This window comes from Rhinopithecus roxellana, chromosome 6 (assembly GCF_007565055.1).
Source record: "Rhinopithecus roxellana isolate Shanxi Qingling chromosome 6, ASM756505v1, whole genome shotgun sequence".
NCBI classification, from domain to species: domain Eukaryota; kingdom Metazoa; phylum Chordata; class Mammalia; order Primates; family Cercopithecidae; genus Rhinopithecus; species Rhinopithecus roxellana.
The window spans coordinates 76938538-76958675 of record NC_044554.1 but is presented as its reverse complement, the minus strand read 5'-3'; the positions used below and the strand labels follow the sequence as shown (position 1 = coordinate 76958675).

Sequence of the window (20138 nt, the reverse complement as noted above, 5' to 3'; positions counted from 1 at the left end):
CAGCCAGTCAGAATAAGAGTTGGGACTAAAACCCAGTCCCTCTGAATTTAATTAATGTTCCTTCTATGTAAAGGAAGGAAAACCTGAAGATGCGCTTTAAGCATGGGTAACAGAAACGCGAAGTTACAACCAGCCATGATCGCAACCACGCATGCGCCTACTACTGGTAGCGCGGCGGAAGAGCAGCGAAGGTTAAAGGTGATGAATTACGACCTCTGCTGGCGACGCTCACGACTCCTGCCGTAAAGGCCGTGTTTGGCGCCTGCGCACTTCCTTTCCCTTTCGGATTCCCGACGAGGTGTTTGCAGTAAGGGGTTCTCCCTACGCCACGCGGCCGTCGCTATGGTGAAGCTGAGCAAAGAGGCCAAGCAGAGACTGCAGCAACTCTTCAAGGGGGGCCAGTTTGCCATCCGCTGGGGCTTTATCCCTCTTGTGATTTACCTGGGTCAGTAGGAGAAGAACCGGGAAAGTGACTGGAGGGAAGAGGGTGGCGGAGACTGCTGTCCCATTTTTGGCCATCGAGGGAGGGAGAGAAAAACAGGGGACACCGCCGTGCACGGCCCCTGAGGCTGTCTAGTCAAGTGGGGCCGAGCTAACCTGAGTTCAAGTTCCCGTTCTATCGCTTTATAGTTGCATGGTCTTTAACCAGTCTTGCAATCCCTCCTTTTCTATTTTTGCATCCTTAAAGTGGAGGTCATGCTTCTCGGGATTGTTGGGAGGGTTGGATGACCCCAGTGGATGTAAAAGCGACTAGTGCACTCTTTAGCACTAGGTGAGTTCTCGGGGTGTTTGTCCTCACTTGTTCTCTAAGTGGAAAGAGGCCTGTTCTGGGAATCTAGATCCCTCGTGAAAGTACCACTGCCATGAAAGCATGATTATAATAATAATCGTTGGATGCCTCTGCTTTCTTACCTGTACTATGAAGGGTTTGGATGATTTCTGTTACTGCCCCCATTTTACAGGTGAGGAAACAGCCATAGAGAAACTTTTGCCAAGGTCGCACAGCTATGCTGACTGAGGGAATTATGGGCTCAGGCAGTGGGGCATCAGAGCTCATAGTCTTAACCACTATAGGGTACTTAAAGGATTTGTTTTTTTTTTTTTTTTTTTTTTTTTTTGTATTTGTTTTTGAGACAGAGTCTCGCTCTGTCACCCAGACTGGAGTGCAGTGGCGCTATCACGGCTTATTGCAACCTCCGCCCGCTGTGCTCTAGCGATCCTCCCACGGAGCTCAGTCTCTCAAGTAGCTGGGACTATAGGCTCGTGCCACCAGGCTCCGTCACTTACTGCAAAGATTTGTTAATATTTTTCAGTTAGGGCTGCAGACTGGGATCTATTCTGTAGTTTTTTCTTTTCTCTTTTCTTTTTTTCCTTTTTTTTTTTTTTTTTTGGAGACATAGTCTAGCTCTGTGCCCAGGCTGGAGTGTAGTGGCGCGATCTCTGCCCACTGCAATCTCTGCCTCTTGGGATCAAGCGATCCTTCCCCCATTAGCCTCCCGAGTAGCTGGGATTACAGACTTGCAGCCACCGCTCGCGACTGATTTTTATAATTTTAGTAGAGACGGGGTTTTGCTATGTTGGCCAGGCTGGTCTCAAACTTCTGGCCTCCAGTTAGCTACCGCCCCTCTCGCCGGCCCCCGCCCCGCGCGCGGCCTCCCAAAGGGCTAGGATTACAAGTGTGAATCACCGCGTCCAGCCAGTAGTTGTTTTTTTTTTTTTTTTTTTTAATTTTACTGCCCCACTCAGGCAGTTCCGTGAAAGGGAAAGAGCGGGTTTTTCATCCCAGCTGTGTCAGTTTGATCATATAGTTTGACAATTCTAAAACTCAGTTTCACATTTTAAAATGCTGTGATTTTAACAAGGTGCTGCTTCCTATTTAGGTGTCATGCATTGTATAAGATAAAGTACACTGTGATTAAGCAGCTGTGGTTTCTTTTTCTCCATGAGTTGCAAGCCAGCTGATAACCTGGGATTATAGAACTTAAAAAGATGTTTTTCTCCCTTATTCTGGGTGCAATTTTTTTAAAAAAACATTGCTTTTCTAGATTTTAGTGACTTTGTGGGTACCAAGAATTAGAGTAAATATGACAGTTGTGTTGTCCCCACTATTCTGCAGCACCTCCCCCCACCCACTTCTTTCACTTAATAGAAGGGCCTACTCTGGCTGGTCAAACACTGAGACTAGCTCTCCTTTTAGCTAAGAGAGGTGTGGAAGCTTGATTCTTCCCTTTCTTTGTGCCACCTTCTGTTTTCATTGTGTATGCGAGGTCCTATTTTAGTGTGCTCTTGCTTTTTGTGTTCCTGTGGTTCTTTGCTTCTCTGTAAGTCTTTTCATCTACTGTTCCCTCCTCCTCCCTGTTTTGAAATTCCATTTCTTTTGCTAGAAAGCTATAGCTGGTTGCTGCAATCTACATGCCAGGGGCTTTCGTCTAAGAGTTGATAATGCATTCCTTTTCCATACTACAGTTTATTTTTCTTTTTATGCACACTGGCTATATTCCTTTTCTAGGACTACCATTATGGTGATTTTCACCCCAACATTCAATTCAAGTTCTATGAGATTGATGTTAAGGTTGTCTTTCCAGTACTTGTTTATCATTGTCTTTTCCCTTATGCTGTATATTTAATTTTATGTCTAAACCAGTTCCCACGTTGAAATAGAGACAGGGGCTTGCTATGTTACCCAGGCTGGTCTTGAACTTCTGGCTTCAAGTGATCTTCCGATCTTGGCCTCCCAAAGTGGTGGGATTATAGGAATGAGCCACCACACCTGGCTCCAGGTTGTTCTTTTACTTCCTCCACCTCAACTCTCACTAAAACCAGCAATTGCAGATTTAACTTTGTATGTAATTTAGATTTAGTCATAACTTTCAGTGCTTTGGGGAGTATAGTGCTGTAAAATATGACAAGCAGTGACACGATAATAGAGAATCTGTCTGGATATCTACTAACAAGGTTTTAATGAGCCACTTGTTGGAAGGCAATTCTCCATGGTCTCTCGCATTTCTGCATATCTTATAAGCAGAGGCTCTGATGACCCTTTGTTTCATGTTATCTTTTGAGGGCGTTTGTAGAACAAACAGCCTTGGAAAATAGTATCTCCAGACAGAGCAAAGGGAGATGTGCTTGCAGCCCATTATAAAAGATTCTGGTTCCCTAAATTCCAGTTAATATCCTGCAGTGCAGTCCACCACATGTGCAGGTGTCATCCGGACCTCTTTACATGGAAATTGGGAGTTGAGGAACTGAAGCAAAAGTGATGATACTTTCACAATCTATTGCTGGAAGTAATAAAGTGTTCTTTGTTTCTGACTTAGAATATTGTCTATACCAGCTGGGTGCAGTGGCTCACGCCTGTCATCCCAGCACTTTGGGAGGCTGAGGTGGATAGATCACCAGAGGTCAGGAGTTTGAGACCAGCCTGACCAACATGGATAAACCCCATCTCTACTGAAAATACAAAAATTAGCTGGGCGTAGTGGTGCATGCCTGTAATCCCAGCTACTCAGAAGGCTGAGGCAGGAGAATAGCTTGAACCCGGGAGGAGACGGAGGTTGCAGTGAGCTGAGATTGTACCACTACACTCCAGACTGACGACAGAGCGAGACTCCGTCTCAAAAAAAAAATAATAAAAAAAATAAAAATAAAAAAAATTTATACCAACATCTGTGAAACTGGCAGGCCAGTTTGTTATCTTTTATTTATTTATTTTAATGGTCTAAGTCACAGAAGATTTTTTTAAAAATATTAACTTTTATTGCCTATTACAAATACTATTTTTTGTTATCTTTTAAATAAGATAAAATTGCAGACCCCTCTTAGTTCTTTAAACCTCCCAAACTTAATCAGTTACTTCAGCAAGTGAGCATATATGTTATCAGGTTAGTTTATAAATATATTTTAAACGGTAAAAGATAACCATACTTGTAAAGAGTATTTAGGTTGTTAAATAATAAGTATTGGATGATCCATCCCCTGCCGTCCCCCGCCTTCCACCCTGTCCCTTTTCTATCATTGGTCGTTGTTTTATAAAAAGAGAGGTTTATGAGGGATAAAATTTCCTCAGTTGTGTTTTTTAAAAAGTTCAGTAGTTTTTCCTCCAGGCATGGTGGTTCATGCCTGTAATCCCAGCACTTTGGGAGGCTGAGGAGTCTGATCACTTGAGCCCAGGAGTTCAAGACCAGCCTCAGCAATATAGTGAAACCTTGTCTCTAAAAAAATTTAAAAGCTTGGTTGTGTGTTTTTCCAAAAATCATTTTGCTCTTCATAGTCTTTCATCCAGTATAATTTGGGAGTTGTGGTATCTTATTTCTGGGTAAATGACTAATAATGAAAGATAGAACATGCTAAGGGCAACTGTGCCAATTGTGTATATAATAGGAATAATGACCGTGTGCAGTGACTCACTGAGAAAGTTGTTTGTTTTTGTCTGGGCATGGTGGTTCACACCTGTAATCCCAGCACTTTGGAAAGCCGAGGCAGGTGGATCATTTGAGGTCAGGAGTTTGAGACCAGCCTGGCCAACATAGTGAGATCCTGTCTGTACTAAAAATACAAAAAAATTTAGCTGAGCGTGGCAGTGTGTGCCTATAATCCTAGCTACTTAGGTGGCTGAGACAGGAGAATAGCTTGAGCCTGGGAGGCAGAGGTGACAGAGGTTGCAGTGAGTTGAGATCATGCCACAACACTCCAGCCTGGGTGACAGAGTGAGACTCTGTTTCAAAAAGAAAGGAGTAAGATAGCTTGTTCTTCCTACTGATTAGTCCTGGACACAATTTCATACTCTAATGAAGATTAGAGACTTCTGTAGTACAGGTAAATTTAGATAGTGCTGGTTGGTCTAGATACCATTCTAGCTATCCTAGGTTGGATTACAAAGAAGAAAAAGTCTTGATTGTAAATGTTTTGTTTGCTGGGGGTTTAATTAATACTTTTTTCTCTTCTGTCTTCCTTGATTCAGGATTTAAGAGGGGTGCAGATCCTGGAATGCCTGAACCAACTGTTTTGAGGTACTGCTCTTAAAACTAAACATTTCAGGGCAAATGTTCATACAGTAGTACTGAATCACTAAGATGTAAAAGGGTAATAGTGGCAGGCCTTGAAATGGAGCTTTATCAGTCAGTATAGTTTTGGGTTATTGGAAAACTGCAACTACTTTCTCTTCCCCCTCCTAATTTGTATTTACTGTACCATGTTATAACTACAACGAAGCACATTTTAACAGAAAAAGAATTTATTATCCTACCACTTTAAAATGCAAACTGTTTTAAATTTCCCATATTCCCATCTTGTCCTCATTCAGATGAATACAACCTTTTATGTCATTCTGACAAGGGTATGCAGGATTTTGTTTTCACTTAAAATTTGAGTTGCTATCCCATGTGTTTTCCAGTTGTGGTTTACCTAGGTTTTTCAATTTTTAAGTATTTTATACAACAATATAATTAACATTTGGGCAGGGTGTGGTGGCTCACACCTGCAATCTCAGCACTTTGGAAAGCCAAGGTGGGAAGATCGTGGGAGGGTTGCTTGAGGCTAGGAGTTCAAGACCAGCCTGGGCAATATAGCAAGATCCAACTCTACCAAAAAAAAGGAAAAAGGTAAATAATTAACATTTGTGTATACATAGCTTTTATAGATTTTGATTTCCTTATAAATTGTCATGGGATTAATAAAGTATATGAACATTTATGGCTCTTGACTGTCAAATTCCTTTCTCAGAAATGATCTTGCTGGTATGTGTAAGCACTCGTGAAAACTTCACACACACAGTATACATATTCATATACACATGTATGCATATATGTGCATACTTGTGAAAATTATATGTATACGTGTAATCTCAAACAGGGAGGTTTGCTCTGGAGGAAGGACTGATATTTGTGGCACTATGATGATCATGACTACTGCACACTAGTGAATTGAATTTCTGCTTGATCCTGTCTCAGACCTCTCTTGTGGGTTGCCCTCACAGACTTTTCACTGACTATTCTAGGGCTTCATTCATTTTCTTCGAACTTTTACTGTAAGCCACGTTTTTCTAGAGTGGGCAGAAAATATGTTATTCACTATCACCTACAATGTGTCAGCCACTGCTTTAGGTGCTTTTTACACAATGTGTCTAGTTGTCACTTCAGTCCTTCAGAGCAGGTTATACAGTAAGTAGGTGGTGGAATATGTTCTATTTCCGAAGCTCGCATTCTTTCCGCTGGGTCCATGTGGCCTTCCCCAAGTAATTTTACCTCTTCCTTTACTTAGCACAATGCCATCTGATATGAATTTCGTCCACCACATCTGCCTTGCTGCTCTCTTCTTTTTCAGAGGAAGGTCTTTTTTATTCTCAAAGGGTACCACAATATGTGCCTTCAAATTGTTCACTTCTGCAGTTATTCTCTTTTCCCTGATAAAGTTTTTCAACAGATGATCTTCACGCACTACCTTCCTCTCCTCCCTCTCTTCCTTTAACTATTTATGGCATGACTTTTAAGAACTGCTTTCAGAGAATCCCCACTAAGTCCTTTTTTCTTAGCCTTTATTCTTTGATCTATCGTTTCCTTTTCTGTAAAATAGGGATTGAGGCAATATATCTGCTGCCTACTAGTTGAGTGGCCTTGGCCTTAGACCAGTTATTTCCTTAGAGAAACATTACCTTGGGAAGCGTGAGAGAGGACGACTGAGTCAAGCTGTGTGGCATTTCCAAGTACTGGAAATTATCATCAAATAACTTTCTCCAAGAAGCCATTAACCTTTCTAAACTTCATCTCTGCTTTTTATCATTTGGGGATAATAATACCTACATAATAAGGTAGCTATGAGCATTGAATAAGAATATTATATATAAAGTATTAGTACTTGTCAAGTAATATGTGATCAGTAAGCTATTAATAATAATTTTTAATCTTTTCAGTGTCATCTTTTTATCCTCATTTCCTTATCCTATGAAAACAGTGCTCTAGCTGTATGATACTGCATGCTAAGTCCCAGAATAAACTATATATATTTTTATGCCTTTGCCCCTATACTTGTGCTCCCTCAGCCTGGAATGCTTTTCCCCCTTAGTTTCCACTGGATGGAAATCTGCTTCTAGAAAAGCCCAATCTCAAATGTTGCCCCTTCCGTAAATCTCTTCCTTCTTTCCTCCTAGCTAAAACTATTCTGTTTTTTGTGTTTCTATAGTTTCTTTTTTTCTTTTTAATTTTTATAGAGGCAGGATCTCACCATATTGCCTAGTCTGGTCTCAAACTCCTGGGATCAAGTGCTGAGATTATAGGCATGGGCCACTGCGTCCAGCCCCATAGTATCCTTTTGTATCTGTCATTCTCTGCCTTGTAGCTATAATATATTTTGTCTCATAAGCACCTCAAGTAATTGCTCAACAAGTGTTGAATTAATGACCCTCATCTCTTGATGGTCTTCTGTGGGTTTTTTATATTTTATTTTAGTTTTTTTTTTTTTTTAGAGACAGGGTCTCACTGTGTTGCCCAGTCTGGTCTTGAACTTCTGGGCTCAAACAATCCTCCCACCTGGCCTCCCAATGTGCTAGGATTACAAGCATGAGCCACAGCACCTGGCCGTCTTGGTGGTCCTTTGGACAGGAATTGACAAAGCATTGTATCTTGTACAAATTTTAGGCTGGACCAGCATGCTGGGAAATAACATTTTTTTGTGCCCTGGGTGATGTAGGATACAGAAGTAGGGAGAGAATGTGTCTTTCTGTTGTCCTTTTTTGAGGCTGCATTTATCCCAACAAGATTTGAACCTTCAACAACTAGGTGAAGCATCCCTGTCCTACCGCTTTTCATTTCTTCATCTTACTGTCTTCTCAGTGCTTCTCTCCTTCCTGGCGCTAATCCTCTTGATCTTTTCTGTCATTAAGAACATCTTCTGGTTTCCTTCCAGAGGCATTTGTGTTTTAGGAAAGAATTGAGTGACTGCCTGCTGTAAAGGGTTACTCAGTTAAGGAATTTCATGTACTGTGCTCCCCACACTGGGAAGAGTAACTAGAGAGATCTGAACTGCCTCATCTGTACTCTGAAAGGAACAGAATTATACCTGCTATGGTTTTTATTAACATAAAATTTATTGTTTATTAATATAAAGTCTATTGTTTCTACATATATTTATTGTGTATATAATACTTATGTAAATAATACAGTTAAGGATCTACTAGTTTGTTTCCCTTGCCAAGTTGTTGGGTTCTTTGAGATTAGGACCACTTTCATCTTAGTATCCTCTTTCACCCAGGATGGCTCATTGTATGTGGTCAGCAAATGTTGGTTGACATGAATGCCTTATTCAAAAGTACTTTAATATATAAGGGGCAGTGTCTTAGTGAAATATTTAGGCAAAATATGTGAATATCAAGGTTAAGAGAATCATTTCCATTATCTGCATAAGGCTGAGCAAAATTTCCTTTTTATATTTTTGCTGCCCATTACCATTGAAGAAGAGACCTTTTAGATCTTTTTTTGTGTTTTCTTCTGTCACCCAGGCTGGAGTGCAGTGGCGCAGTCATGGCTCACTGCAGCCTTGACCTCCTGAGCTCAGGTGGTCCTCCCACCTCAGCCTCCCTAGTAGCCAGGACAGCAGGCACGTGTTACCACGCCTGGCTAATTTTTTTTTTTTTTTTTTTGGAGTTGGAGTCTTGCTCTGTCGCCCAGGCTGGAGTGCAATGGCCCAATCTCGGCTCACTGCAACCTCTACCTCCCAGATTCAAGCGATTCTCCTGCATCAGCCTCCTGAGTAGCTGGGATTACAGGCATGCACCATGAAGCCCGGCTAATTTTTGTATTTTTTTTTTTTTTTTGGTGGAGACAGGGTTTCACCATGTTGGTCAGGCTGTTTTTTTTTGTTGTTGTTGTTTTGTTTGTTTTTTGAGATGGAGTCTCGATCTGTGTTGCCCAGGCTGGAGTGCAGTGGTGCGATCTCGACTCACTGCAACCTCCGCCCCCCGGGTTCACTGCATTCTCCTGCCGAGTAGCTGGGACTACAGGCGCCTGCCACAATGCCCAGCTAATTTTGTGTGTGTGTGTTTTTGGTAGAGACGGGGTTTCACCATGTTAGCCAAGATGGTCTTGATCTTCTGACCTCGTGATCCGCTCGCCTTGGCCTCCCAAAGTGCTGGGATTACAGGCGTGAGCCACTGCGCCCAGCCTTTCTTTTTTTTTTCTTTTTTTTTTTTTAAGAGACAGGGTTTCACCATGTTTCCAAGGCTGGTTTCGTACTCGTGGGCTCAGGCGATCCACCCGCCTCAGCCTCCAAAGTCCTGGGATTACAGGCATGAGCTATCATGCCTAGTCAGTAATTTATTTTTATATTTTCACTGTGTGCAAAAATACTTAAGAGTTTAAGGGGAGATTTTAATACACAATGGAAATTGGAAATAGATGTGTGTTTTCTTCTTAGGCACAGGGAAATTTCTTTTTTTTTTTTTTTTTTTTTGCGACGGAGTCTTGCCCTGTCACCTAGGCTGGAGTGCAGTGGCGTGATCTTGGCTCACTGCAAGCTCCGCCTCCTGGGTTCATGCTATTCTGCCTCAGCCTCCCACGTAGCTGGGATTACAGGCTCCCACCACCATGCCCAGCTAATTTTTTTTTTTTTTTTTTTGTATTTTTAGTGGAGTCGGGGTTTCACAGTGTTAGCCAGGACGGTCTTGATCTCCTGGCTTCGTGATCCACCTGCCTTGGCCTCCCAAAGTGCTGGGATTACAGGCATGAGCCATTGCGCCTGGCTGAAAATAATTTTTAAAAATAAACTACAAAACTGTCATTGTCATTTAATAATGCAGTTTTATTCAATGGGCCACATTTTTAAGTAGCCGGATTTAGAAATGAAACCATCTCTTTCCTCCTTCTTAGACTCTACTGGAGTCAGCAAATGATTTGGGAGTTGGGCTTCTTAGTGACTGGAATGTTTGGGGTAAGAGTTAGTTGAGGTGGAAGTGGAGGCTAATTGCTCCCTAGGAACCTAATGGTTGTAAGAGCACTTAGGCCACATCCCACTCTACCCTCTTAAATGGTAAAACTATCTCAGTTCCTCAATTTCCACATTAAAATAGGGATCGTAGTTGGGAGTTGTGAACTTTCCTTAGTGTCTAATGCACAGAAACCATTCAATAAATGTTATTTTAGTATTACTGATGTTGCATCTAATAATGAGATAGCTTTGTTTTCTGGGTTTATCAGGCTTACCTGTTAATATGGAAATGAGTAATAGTTTTCCTTTTGATTGACTTCATTTTCTGTCTGCTCACATTTTTGTGTTTGTTTATGATAGGTAACTGCGCTCAAAAGTAACTAAAGTGTATTTTAATACAGTTCTGTATGTTTAATTTGTTTGGTGGGATTGATCCTAGTCTTTTCATAACTCTGAATTTGATAGATGAGGAAACAAACATAAATGTATAAAATTTTCCAGGTCTTAGGTTATGTGTAGAAGATTTTTATTTTGGAATTTAATTTCTTTCTCCTCTTCACAAATATTTTAGCCTACTTTGGGGATAAAGGATTATTTGGTCTTCTGGATTTGGAGGCAATCAGCGGACAGCATGGAAGATGTGTGCTCTGGCTCGGATAAGAGATGGGACATCGTTCAGTCACTAGTTGGATGGCACAAGGCTCTTCACAGATGCATCTGTAGCAGAGTGGAACTTGTACTAACTTATGATAGAATGTATCAGAATAAATGTTTTTAACAATGTTATGCTTGAGTCTTTTTTGAATTGAACATGCTAGGATTATCAGGTAAAAATTAAGCCTTTTGGTACTTTTTTAAAACGGGGAATTTGTGTATATACCTAGGTGCTATTTACACCTGTAAATCCCAGCACTTTGGGAGACCAAGGCGGGTGGATCATGATATAAAAAAAATTTTCCAAGTTAATTCCTGCCCATTGACCTAACATATGGATTACAGTTTCCCTTTGCAGTGAATTAATAACTCCTAGGGTATTCCGAATGTAGTAAGAATACAGATAGTTCTCAGTTTGTGACAAACCAAACTGTCACTTCCTCCTCTGCATTAAAGTTCTGAGCGCAAGAAATAAAAGTCCTGGTGGCTCTGTTGCACTGGAGAGTTGTGTGATTTATTTGTAGGTTAAATGTGAGTCTAAAGTTTCCCTCAGTTATATTGGGAAACTAGAGCTGGCTGGGCAAGAGCCCGTGGAGAGCTACATGGAATAGTAGCACTGTTTTCTGGTACAAAGAAAGGCAGCTAATGAATGGAAACTAGTTTTCAGTTCTAGATACTGGTTTCCTGGGACCTTCACCTCTATTTGAATCCTACTTTTAATTAGTTTTTTCCATTCTTCTAACAAAATAGCATTATTTACTACGTTTGGCCATTGTTACTAATACGAGAAAGCAGAACCTGAAACAGTTTGGAAAGAGCCTGTTGGGTTGAATATTTTAAGCATCCAGTGTTTAGGCATGATCATGACTATAATCCCTCTCAGGTGCTGGGAGCTGCCATCACCAGAAAGTTCTTATTTCTAATGTAAAACCCTCTTAGCTATTTAAGCCTATTTCCTCAAGGCTTGTTACTTTTGCCATGGAGATGTAGAAGACTATTGTGGTGTCTTGTTGCATAAGGGGATTTTAAAGTGGAATTCTTGAGACCTAACTGCAGGAAATCAGTTTGGTAAGTACTTAATGTAATTGCTTCAGCATCTCTGTGAATCTAGGCATGTGTAATTTTGCTGAAAATTGAGCACAGTATTAAAATTCCATGGAATTGCTTAAGTTTGTGGTTCCCCGCAATCCTTTTTGCCAAGTGCATTGTCAGGGAACTTTTGTTTAGTGTTTTGTTTATGTTTTTCTTCTGTTTCTCACTTGGGATTTTCAGAAATTGAGAAACCTGTGTCAGGTATCTGTTTTGATTAAATAGTAATGTGAATGGTAAACATAACTGGTTGTTTTTTTTTTTTTTTTTTGAGATGGAGTCTCACTCTGTCGCCAGGCTGGAGTGCAGTGGTGCGATTTCAGTTCACTGCAACCTCCGCCTCCCTGGTTCAAGTGGTTCCTCTGCCTCAGTCTCCCGAGTAGCTGGGACTATAGGCACATGCCACTATACCTGGCCAATATTTTGTATTTTAGTAGAGATGGGGTTTCACCGTGTTGGCCAGGATGGTCTTGATCTCCTGACCTCGTGATCTGCCCGCCTCGGCCTCCCAAAGTGCTGGGATTACGGGTGTGAGGCACCACGCCTGGTCTGTTGTGTTCTTTTAAGGATGACCTTTGTGAACGCCAAATGTCTGAGACAGGTTTCAGTCAATTTCGAAAGTTTATTTTGCCAAGGTTAAGGACACTCCCATGACACAGCCTCAGGAAGTCCTGAGGAGGTGTGCCCAAGGTGGTCGGGGTACGTAGTTTGCTTTTATACATTTTAGGGAGACATGAGACATAAATATGTGTAAGATGTACATTGGTTTGGTCTGGTAAGGTGGGACAACTCGAAGTGGGGGCTTCCTAGACAAAAGATTACATTCTTTTGAGTCGTTGATCAGCCTGAATACACAATTTAGTCTGGCTCAGTGAGTCTGCATTTTTACATAAATAGCGCAGAGGAAGCAATAATAATGCATGTGTCTCAGGTGAGTCTCAGAGGGATGACTTTGAGTTCTGTCTGTCCTTTGTCCACAAGGAATTTCCTGTGGGCAAATTGTGAGGGAAGTATGTAGCTTCTTTTCTTTGTGGCTGTTTCATTTAGGAATAAAGTGGGAGGCAGGTTGGCCTGACAGTTCCCAGCTTGACTTTTCTTTTGACTTAGTGATTTGAGGGGTCCTGAGATTTATTTTCCTTTCATACCTTGTAGCTGTCTATAAAACCTCAGAAATTTTAAAATAAAGCATCCAGAATTAGGAAGGAACCAGCTCCCTGATCTCACATCTAAGGAAGCTAAAGAACAGAGTTTAAGCACTTCTTCAGGGTACAGCCTAAGAGCTGAGACTAGTACACAGTTTAATGTGTATATATATATTGTAAAGTTTGTGAAATGTTTAAGCTCCCACATTTTATGAGTTTTAGTTTTTAGGACAGTACAATTCAAGCATTTATTGATTTCTGTTCTGTGTTAGACACTAGAGAGTCATTATGACTGAGATTATTCCTGACCTTGATTAGCTTATGGAAAAACACTGAGCTGGTAGGACCTGATTTGAGTCCTGGCCCTGTCAGTTCTAGAACCTTTGGTGAAATCACTTTTGGTTTTTTTATTGGGAGAACAAGGCCTCTGTGTTGCCCAGGCAGGTCTCAAACTTCTGGGCTCAAGCTATCCTGCCTCTGCTTCCCAAAGTGCTGGGATTATAGGCGTGAGCCACCGCACCTGGCTGAAGTCACTTAATCTTTAGGTTCCTTCCACAAGATAGGAACAACAATACCTGCCCCAGGATATTATTTTCTAAACTAATGGTTTTCATAGCTGATCCCAGACTAGCTTCCCCTGGAAACTTGTTAAAATGCACATTTTCAAGTCTTACTCCAGACCTGAATCAGAAACTGGTGATGAGGCCCAGCATTGTGGGTATGTCTGTGTGTGTTTGATTTCCTCAAACATTATTTTAAGCATATTTTGAGAAAATTGTAGAGTTGTATACAGTGTAAGAAATGATACAGAAAGATCCCTGTATCCTTTACAGTTTCCCCCACTGGTAATATCTTGTGTGAACCCCAATTATCGGAGACGGATCTCAATTAGGAAGTTTATTTTGCCAAAGTTAAGGATGTGCACGCACCTGTGACACAGCCTCAGGAGGTCCTCACGGCATGTGCCCAAAGTGGTTGGGGCACAGCTTGTTTTTATACATTTTAGGGAGACACAAGACTTCAATCAGTATATGTAAGATAAATATTGGTTTGGTCCAGGAAGGTGGGACAATTCGAAATGAGGTAGGGGGCTTCCAGATCACAGGTAGATAAGAGACAAATGGTTGTATTGTTTTGAGTTTCTGATTAGCCTTTCTAAATGAGTCAATCAGATATATGTTTATCTCAGTGGACAGAAGCATGACTTTGAATAGAATGGAAGGCAGGTTTGTCCCAAGCAGTTCCCAGCTTGACTTTTCCCTTTAGCTTAGTGATTTTAGTGTCCCAAGACTTATTTTCCTTTCACACTTGCAAAACTATGGTCAGCATCAGGATATTGACATTGATGAAGTCAAGAAAGAACATCTGTCACCACAAGGATCCCTTGTGTGGTGGGATATAGTCAACCTTTGTCCTCCTACCTTGCCCCTACCCCCTAACCCCTGGCAACTAGGAAATCTGTTGACTACTTTTATAATTTTGTCACGTCAAGCAAGTTATATAAATGGAATCAGACAGCTTTTGGGTTTGGCTTTTTTCAGTCAGCATAATTCTCTGTAGATTTATCAAAATAGTTTCTTCCTTTTTATTGCTGAGTAGTATTCCACGGAATGGATGTACAAGGATGACATCTGGGCTCCCAAGTTTTAGCTGTTACGAGCAAAGCTGCTGTGACCATTCATGTACAGGTTTTTGTTTGATTAATCTGTGATTTAACAAATCACAGGTGCTTCTGATGCAAGTCAGGTTTGAGAACTTCCCCAGACTTGCAGAAGCCTTCTTGCTCTCACCTGTGTATTACAGTGTGCTCTCAATGGAACATCCAGAGTGATCCTTTTAAAAATAAGATCACATCACATCCTGATCAAAGTTTTCCAGTGATTTCCCATCTCACTGGAATTGAAATCCCAAGTACTTACTTTCCGTGACCTACAAGACCCTATATCATCTGACCTTCTGCACCTTTGGTCTCTTTGTTGCCTATGATTCATCACCCACATTTGCTTGCACTCTTGCTGTTTTGTTCCTATCCAGAGAAAGTCCAAGTATAGTCTCACCTTGTAATCTGTACTACCTATTCCCTGCTGGAACTCTCTCCTCCCAGGTAACTATATGGTTGGCTTCCTCTCTTCCAGTCTGCCTAAATGTCATCTTGTTAGAGGGCTTCCCTGATCCTTTAAAATAGAAGACCCTAAACCTGTGTTGCAGATGCAGAATTTTTTTGCTCCTTAGTTAGCTAAATCCAGGTTCTTGTATCACGACCAGGAGAAATCAGGCACGCAGACACATTGAAGGGTGAGGAGAGCTGAATTTATTGGGTGAGAAGGAAAAAAGGAAAAAAAAAACTCTCAGCAAAGTGAGAGGGGGTCCTGCTAACATAGGGAACCCCTACCACCTCCCAGATTGAATAGCAGGCCAACACACATTGGCTGAAGAGAACAGGCTCCTCCCCACTGCACAGGGTGAGAACTTCCCATGGCTCCACCCCGTTCCCCCAGTGTGCATGTGGGCATTATTCAGAAATAGTTGGGAAAGGGCGGGCAAATGGGCAGTTCTCCCTGAGGGTTGAGGATTTCATCTGGGACCAGCAGTCCAGTCCCTCAGACTTCGGGCTGTTTTAGGCTTGACGGTGGGGTTTGCCAGGGACTGTTGACTGTCTCCTGTCTCTATCATTCTCTTCTCTAAAGAAGTACATCTAATTGCTGTTAGATAAGGGTAAGGATGAGGACAAAGATCAATCTTAACTGCTTCCTTCTGGCAGGGGGCGCTGTTTTGGGAAGACAGCAGTCAGAACTCCTGCAGAGGCCTATCTAAGGGTCTCTGGCGAAAGGGGCCATTGTCTGAGGCTCTGGTTGTATGACCATTTAAAGTTTGATGTCCTGAAGGCAAGAAGAGACAAACTGGGTTATTAGAACACATGTATCAAAACAAAACAAGGGGAGTGTAAGGACTGCCCAAAAATCCTGAGGCTTTTTATCAGTTTGCATAGGGATAGGGAAGCCAAAATCTGGCTGGTTAGAAAGACAAACAAACAAAAAAACTTAACCCTTTTGCTGGCATGTGAGGCTTCTGGGTTCCCTTCCCCAAGCCCAATCCTAAGTCAACCAGTTTAAGGTTTGGGAAATTAACTCTTCACAGTTTAGAGGATGTGTATCTAAGGGAAGCATCCCATAGTACAGTGACACAATTACATATTTGTGAAGTAAAAAGAGAGGAGGAAAAAGGAAAAAAAGTGTTTTTTTCAAAGGAGTCCCAGGGGTTCAGTATGCATTTGAAAGGGGTACAGACTGAAGATGAATGGCTACTCACTTAGAAAGGAGGGACCGAGGCATCCCAGGTTCCCTTCTCTTCCTAGCAAATACCCATGGTACGTGAGGGAGAGAAAGTGAGGTGTTCCTCTCCTCTTTCCTCCAACCTCGTATCCCTGAGTCCTGGTGACTGTGACAGTGTGTTGCCCATGGGTGCTAAAATGGCTTTTACTCATGTTAACAGGGGGGCCTGGGGACTGGGAATATTCACTCTTACCCATGTATGCCCTATCTCCTGTGCTGTCAGTAGCCTTTTGAATTCCTTTGAATCCATGAAATGAGAAGCTTGGATTAATTGGCAGGAATCAGTCACGCTAACCTGCGTTGTGTCTTTTAACTTTTGTTGTCTGCCTCTGGATCCCTCAGATCCAGTTTTCTTTCTTAGGACATTGACCTGAAGCTTGGAATTAAGTTTGGGACAAAAATGTGTCTTAGGGGTGTTGCATGGACTCCTTATCATAAGCTGAATACTAAGGTGAAGCTGTGGAATTGAGTCCTCCTCTAATGAGGGAGAGAAAAGGATGTATTGTGACATACCCAGATAACTGGTAGCTGTAGTTATGCTTGCTAAGATTTGGGTGCATGTGGCTTGTCTTTGGTTAGCTCCCTTGGTCTTTCTCCAAAAGGAAACCTCTCGGTGATGGGCACCCTATTTATTCCTGTCACCTGGCAGGGTCTGCAGGATAATTGCTCAGTGTTAAAATATTGATCCAGATTTTTACATTATCCATCCCATTTTGTTTCTTCTGAGCTATAGTTGGAGATCGCTGGATGATTCATAGGAATTAGCAGGGTCAGTCTAAAATGTAGGCAAAAACTTAAAAACAAGTAATGAATCTAGAACTTAATGACAAATGTATGATAAGTTTTGAAACATAATTTCTCTCTTTCCCGTACTCATTTCTGTTAAAAACAAACCATGATAAGACTGAGTTGTTTGCAGAATAGACTAGTCTTATGCTTGGCTTGATTGTTTGCATAAAGTACAGCAAGAATAATTATTTTTACATAGGCTTTGTAGATTGGCTTTGATGGAACTCTGATCCATAACAAATCTCAGGACTTTCTAAAACCGAGCATAGCCATTAGTTTGTACCATCAAATACCTGTAAGTTGGGTGATCCTCTCCTCTTAAGGTCCTGAGATAAAGTTGGAGCTCTTGGGCCTGTCAGAAAGTGACATTCTTTACTTATCACAGGTCAGGAACTCTGTACAGGGACTGTGTAGACAAGATGTGAGGCCAGTTTTCCCAAGGCACTTTTATTGGCTCTACAAGTTGAGTTTGACTCCTTAAAGGGAAACACACCCTTCCAGTCAAAACCTTGGTAAGACAACCAGTTTCTACAATTGTGTCATGTTGCAAAAGAAAATGGATTCTTACTGCACTGATGCAAATAACTGTATTGCCATTTCAAGTTAAGAATACACACAACTAGTTTCCAAATTCTGGAGAAGCCAGGCAGAAAGAGAGAGAGAGAAATATGCTCCAAATTTTGTTCACAGGAGTTTACCTTACTCAATTATTAAAGGCTATAAATAGTTCAAAATAAGCTTCCTTGAGTCTGAAAAACAACAAGAATCAGCAGTGTTCCAGGCAAAAGTAGAAAGGATTACTTCAGTTTTCTATTAGTTCAGTCCTTTCCATTAATTCTTGTTTTGCTTGATATTCATTAACATGTCAGCTCTTCATGAGTCCTGTATGTTTTTCCTTTATTCCAGTGTCACAATCTTCAAAGGTATCAGAAACCTGCATTTGAGAGCATCTGTTAAAGTTCTATAGCTGATTAAACACCATCTTCTGAAGAAGATCAAAACAAGACAACAATTGTCTGTAAGTAACAAAATGTCCAGGGTAGTTACAGTCAGAAACGTGATTGACAAAGAAATTTGGTTTATTTCTGTGGTTTACAATAACTTAACCACCTTAATTGTGATTGATAGCATATACTCAGGCATTAGAATTTTAGAAATCCCATATAATTTTGGAACATATATTAATATTCACTAAACCCATATTAATATAGGTAATTAATATTAAGAAGCTGTTAATTACCTATATTAATATAGGCAATACAGGTTAGTGAATATTAAAATTAATGTTAATAAATATAAATATTAATAATGATATCAATAATATTGATATCAGTAATATCATAATATCAACATTAATATATAACATAATGTCAACATTAACATTAACATTGTAATATCAACATTAATATAGTAATATATCATTAATATATTAACATAATATGAACATTAATATATTAACATAATATCAACATTAATATATTAATAGTAATAATATCAACATTAATATATTAATAGTAATAATATCAACATTAATATATTAATAGTAATATCAACATTAATATATTAATATAATATTAATATCAACATTAGTATATCAATATTCACTAACCTAAACAAGATTAAACAACATTTTGGCAAGCCCATGTACCTAGACATGTCTGGTAATTCTGTTTACCTCTCTTCTGGATGTTCCAGGGGCCCTCTATAGCATCCAAAAGCCAGGTGTCAGGAAAGACAATTTTGAAATAGAAGTTTGATTTTGGGAAGCCTGTTAAATGTTAGAGGTTTAAAACACTTGATGCTATGAAATAGAATTCCAGATTACCATAACTTATTTATTTTGCCAAAATGATGACTCTGAAATGTAAAAGCAGGGAGGGCATGGTGGCTGAAGCCTGTAATTTCAGCATTTTGGGAGGCCAAGGCAGGTGGATCCCTTGATGTCAGGAGATCGAGACCAGCCTGGCCAAATGATGAGACCGCTGTCTCTACTAAAAATACAAAATTAGCCAGGCATGGTGGTGGGTGCCTATAATCCCAGCTACTCAGGAGGCTGAGGCGGGAGAATCGCTTGAACGCAGGAGGCAGAGGCTGCAGTGAGCCGAGATTGTGCCACTGTACTCCAGCCTGAATGACAGAGTGAGACTCCATCTCAAAAAGAAAACACAAAACAAAGAAATTTGAAAGCAGAAACCTTTTGTAACTTTTTACAAATTTTGCTAAAGAGCATATTGGTGCTGAGTACCTTGTGCTTTTATTTCAGTGTTTAATTTACAGAAAAGCCATATTTGAATTTAGCCAGTATGTTCACACACAGAATTTCTTTTGCAAGATTAATTTTTACATTCCTTTCACAACTTGTTTGAACTTTTAGCTTTATTTTATCTAATTCAAAACAATCCTTTAACCTTAGGCAAGAATTTTACATTTCCACACGTTCCTATAATCTTTTATTAAAAACACATTTTACTGTTCTTATACAACTCACATGTATTTCTCACAAATCTATTTCCAGTAGTCTCAATTACATGTTACAATGGTAACTCCTAGCATTTTTTAACTTTAATGTAAAACCTGGTAAGTTGTTGTTGTTGTTGTTTTGAGACAGAGTCTTACTCTGTCGCCCAGGCTAGAGTGCAGTGGCACGATCTCGGCTCACTGCAAGCCCCGCAGTGAGCTTCTGACGCAGCCTCCCGAGTAGCTGGGACTGCAGGCACCCGCCACCACGCCCAGCTAATTTTTTGTATTTTTAGTAGGTTTGGGGTTTCACCACGTTAGCCAGGATGGTCTCGCTCTCCTGACCTCATGATCCGCCCATCTTGGCCTCCCAAAGTGCTGGGATTACAGGCATGAGCCACTGCGCCTGGCAAGTTGTTTTAATTATGTACTAGGTACAGCCAAGTTTTGACTTCTGGCATAATTAAGGGTGTGGTTAATTCCACATGTCCCCAGACCTTACCAGTTTTGAAGCAGGCAAGTTGAACAGTTCTCAAAAACCACAAAGCAGTTTATAGCCTTAAAGCATTTTGTGAACCTAGTATCTGATCTGAATAATTTTGTCCACCTATTTACATTTTGGTGGCATTTGCATTTTGCCAATAATCTTTAAGGCTATTTTTATTTCTCAGAGACTAAAGTCATGTGAACTAAAAGTTACCACAGTTTTTATCTTCCCTTTAAAAAATATTTGATCCAAGCATTAATCCTTCTTTCAGTC

At 40.6% G+C, this 20138-nt stretch overlaps 1 protein-coding gene across 1 annotated transcript; it reads left to right on the top strand.

The window, feature by feature from the left end:
- Positions 1 to 254: 254 nt before the first annotated feature.
- Positions 255 to 10701, top strand: TOMM7 (translocase of outer mitochondrial membrane 7). Its single transcript, XM_010366969.2, has 3 exons — positions 255 to 445; positions 4961 to 5009; positions 10487 to 10701. Exons 1-3 carry the CDS (start codon positions 343 to 345, stop codon positions 10500 to 10502), a joined length of 168 nt encoding a protein of 55 aa, XP_010365271.1. The 5' UTR covers positions 255 to 342; the 3' UTR covers positions 10503 to 10701.
- The last annotated feature ends 9437 nt before the right edge of the window (positions 10702 to 20138 follow it).

What these genes read in the sequence shown, in the direction of transcription:
- TOMM7 (XM_010366969.2), top strand. Translation starts at nt 343, where the DNA reads ATGGTGAAGCTGAGCAAAGAGGCCAAGCAGAGACTGCAGCAACTCTTC. An exon ending in CCCTCTTGTGATTTACCTGG is followed by an intron (nt 446 to 4,960) that starts GTCAGTAGGAGA and finishes TCCTTGATTCAG; the next exon opens with GATTTAAGAGGGGTGCAGAT.